The sequence below is a fragment of the Terrapene carolina genome, unplaced genomic scaffold, assembly GCF_002925995.2.
Source record: "Terrapene carolina triunguis isolate 2854851 unplaced genomic scaffold, T_m_triunguis-2.0 Scaffold31622, whole genome shotgun sequence".
Lineage (NCBI taxonomy): Eukaryota > Metazoa > Chordata > Testudines > Emydidae > Terrapene > Terrapene triunguis.
In genome coordinates, this window is record NW_020695973.1 from 1 (window position 1) to 3617 (window position 3617).

Consider the following 3617-nt stretch of genomic DNA (forward strand, 5'->3'; position numbering starts at 1 on the left):
CTGGGCTGGGGCTTGGGGGGGAATTACACTGAGCACCGGTTGTATAACCCCCTTCAGACTGTGCTACAGGCGTAAGGTTGCCAGGTCCCTTGCCAGCCCTCCTGGCAGACAGTGGCTCACTTCCACCTGGTGACCTCCAGGCTGTCATGGCAGGCACTCCGAGCCTGCAGCATGTTCCCCTTGGCCACCTCCTGCTCCTGTGGGCTCAGGTGATGAATCACCATCAGGTAGCGGTAGTTACACACCCGCCACCTCACGTTGTGCTTGGCAAAGCGCGCACTGGATTTCACCCGGATCCCAGCCTTCTCAGCCAAGATGCCCACATAGGCATCTTCCACCGGGATGGGGTGGACATGTTCTGCTGCCCACAGGATCCGCTCAACGGCATCCAGAGAGAGGATGTAGCCGATGCCGCTGGCGTATGGCGGGTATTCGTCTGGGTGGTAGTCTTGCCTGGAGACGTACCATTTGCTGGAAGGCTCTCTGATGACCTGCCGCTTCTCCCGGGAGAAGAGGGATCCTGCATACAGGCCCGTCTTAATAGTGTTGTGCTCCAGCAGGAACTCCGGCAGCCGGTCTGTGTTGACGAAGCAGTCGTCATCCGTCTTTAGAATGTAGCTGGGCCGGCACCGCTCGGCCACCCACTTAAACCCATGCATGACCTTCAGGGTGAGGTTCCGATAGGTGTCCTGATAATTCCCAATCAGGATGTCCCCAAACTCCTGCTGCTCTCTCTGGATGCCCTGGGCTACTCCAACGTCTGCAGACTGGCCGACTAAGAACACGGACTGCCATTGGTTTGCTGTCTGTCCCTCGTGGGCAGCCCAGGTTCTCCTGATCACTTGCCTGGGCTCTGAATTCCCTGGGGCTGAAGTTACGAGGATCAGGAGCAGCTGCTCAGGCTCACAGTGAGGATCTGTGTGAGAGTTGATGAACAGAGATGGGAAGTCCACGCCCCTCCGGGCAGATTCGATGGCCCCAAAGCGAGACCTTCTGGGCAGCTTCCCTTGGAAGATGGGGAAGCGACTGGAAAGCTGCCATCTCTTCTGGACATCAGCTGTCATGACCAGCAGGCACCAGAGCAGGATGAGTGAGAGAAGGCCGCTGACACAGATCAGCTCTTTTAAGCCCCGTGGATGCATCAGTGCCATGGGAGAAGGAAACAACAGGCATCGTAAGCACGACAGCTCCAACAATTATACCAACCCTGCCTGGCTAGGGAGAGAAGACAAGGCAGAGAGGGAATTCCTCAGCACCATGCATCCCTCCTGCCCCACTGCCTGTCAGCTGCAGGACACATACGGCGAGCTTGCGCAGGAGAGCCAGGGAAGCACATGGAAGAGGCTTTACTTAGCAGGGTTACTGGCTGTCTCATGCATGTGCTGCACCGGAGGGTAGGTGTGGTGGAAAGGTCATCTGGAACATGCACGGGCAAAGCAGTCAGAAAGGACACTGTGACCCGGCTACTGCAGGAGGGCAGGACACACAGCTCACACCAAGTCTGGATCATTGCTGTTCAGTGAGTATGGGCTCCTTTCATGCTGGGCTGCAGAGCCTGATCTGACAGGAGCATCCAAACCCAGCCCCCACTGTAATTCTTGGGCCATGAATAGTTCTGAGCGGATTCAGTGCAAGTCAAATGAATGGTATATGGAGTGCAGCTGATGGTCTCCCCCTGGGCTGGGACTAGGGGGCTTTGAAACGCTGCAGGTCCTGGCAGAATCTCAGGAGCTCCAGTTACTCCTTGCAGTGTCTTGTTCTGGGCTTTGTCCCACTGCACTCTGGCTTTGCTTCCTGAGAGACAGAGAGAAGAAATCGAACTCCTGAGATTGGAGACCTTGCGTTCCCAAGCAGAAGAGCCTGCATCTTCAGGCCAATAGTTACTACAGGCCCCAGATACTATAATGGACGAGAGATTCTCCTGCCCTAGCCAGAGTGAGATCAGAAGTGGGAGAATTCAGCCAGACACTCCAAGGGGTCCTATGTGTTCTCTTCCCCCTCACCACAGCTCTTCTCAGAGTTCTCTGGGTAACTGTAGTAATAAATAAGTAATCACCCATTCCCTCCTTCTGTCTGAGGAGCTCAAAGCACTTTACTAACTCTAACCATCATGTTCCTTTGGTACGAGGGACAGGATCATCACTCTGACTTTACAAATGGGGAAACTGAGGCACTGAGTGAGGCCGGGACTGACCTGAGCTCACACAGGGAATCTGTTCCATTAGCCGTTTCTGTGCTTTTAAGAACAGGGAATAGAAAGTGGCTGTCTCCCAGTCCTGAGTTTTAGTCACCAGCCCAAACAAGGGGCTTGTCACTTGCAAATGGTGCACGAGGCCCATTGTGACAGGATGTCAGAGAAGGTCAAGACCAGGAATGTGGAGTCCAGTTGTTTTATGAGAAAGGGATCCTGAGCTCAGTCAGATGGGAAGGGAAGGAACCATTCCAGCTCCAGGCGCTGTCTTGCCAAAGCCACAATGGGTTCTCCCTCCTCCCCCTCCAGCATGGCTGTTTGGGTGGGACAGTGCAACCACATGGAGCCTGCACTGCTGTTGGGAGGTCTGGCCTGATTGCTGTCTGGGCTCCTGCGTGGCTGCCCATATTGCCCCTTACACCGGGGAGGCGTTCCCAGTAAACATGCACAAAACCACCTCATTGCCTCCTGAAAACGCCCCTTTGCCAGGGAAACGCTTGGCAATGATTAGGCTACTGCTGTAGAGAGCCCACAGCCTGTCATGCTCACCAGTACCATCTGTTTCGTTATGCTCCCGTCTCTGCCTGCATTCATCTCTTGTCGCTTGTCGTATTCCTTAGACTGTGAGCTCTTTGGGGCATGGACCTTCTTTCTGCTCTGTCTCTACAGTGCCTAGCACCAGGGGGTCCTGCTCCAACACTAGGGCTCTCCCACCCACTGAGCGGTTCTGTTGCTCTTCTCTGAGCTCCCCAGAGGGAAGAATTTCTCTGGTATTAAGGTGGGCAAAGTGGAAAGCAACGGTCCATGGGTGGTCATGCGAGAGCCACATTCAGAGGCAGCATCAGTTCTATGGGGATGCCTTAGTGGCCCAGAGATTCGGGGCAGTCACATCAGATTGGGAACACCTGTCTCATTTCCTACCTACTCTCACTGCCGGGTTCTCTCAGCCATTCCGGTGGCCCAGGCTTCTCCCACCCCCTGCCGAGTTGCTGAGATTATCTTCCCCTGGATGGCTCCCCGGAGCCCTGACTCCCCTGCCCTCCCTCCCACTCACCTGTTCGCTCTCCTCCGCATCACGGGTGTTACAGGAAATGGCTTTACAGGTGATGCCCCCCCAGACTTGCCCCATGCCCCCCTCTGGGCTCAGCGCTGCGCCCCAGCACCTGTCTGTTGGGGGGCTGCAGCAGAGTCACTGCAGGGAGCCCTCCCGGCCCTGCCCTGCGGCTAACTACTGGGGCTGCTGCCTCAGGCCCTGGGCTTGGCGAGACTGTCACAGGCTGGGTGCAAGGGAGGAGTATCCCCAGCACCGCTGCCCCCAGCCCAGCCCCTGCTTGGCTCTTTGCAGCAACCCTGACCCCCCACCATCTTCTTAGTCCTCCCCCACAGCATCCCCCCTCGGCCCCAGCACAAACACACCTGGCCCAGC

General features: G+C 56.4%; 1 protein-coding gene across 3 annotated transcripts; it reads right to left on the reverse strand.

Moving 5' to 3' along the window:
• Positions 1-21: 21 nt before the first annotated feature.
• On the reverse strand, positions 22-3540 carry LOC112123479 (beta-1,3-galactosyltransferase 5-like). 3 transcript variants are annotated; one of them, XM_024222092.3, is made up of 2 exons: positions 3246-3540; positions 22-1120 (listed from the first exon to the last, which is right to left on the reverse strand). In XM_024222092.3, exon 2 carries the CDS (start codon positions 1062-1064, stop codon positions 117-119), a length of 948 nt encoding a protein of 315 aa, XP_024077860.2. In that variant the 5' UTR covers positions 1065-1120; positions 3246-3540; the 3' UTR covers positions 22-116. The 3 variants fall into 3 exon arrangements, with proteins under 3 accessions (XP_024077860.2, XP_024077857.2, XP_024077856.2); XM_024222089.3 differs by having other exon boundaries at positions 22-1794; XM_024222088.3 differs by having other exon boundaries at positions 22-2032.
• Positions 3541-3617: the final 77 nt, after the last annotated feature.

Excerpts from the sequence above, each read along its gene's own strand:
- LOC112123479 (XM_024222089.3), bottom strand. The coding sequence starts at position 1,151 with ATGGCACTGATGCATCCACGGGGCTTAAAAGAGCTGATCTGTGTCAGC.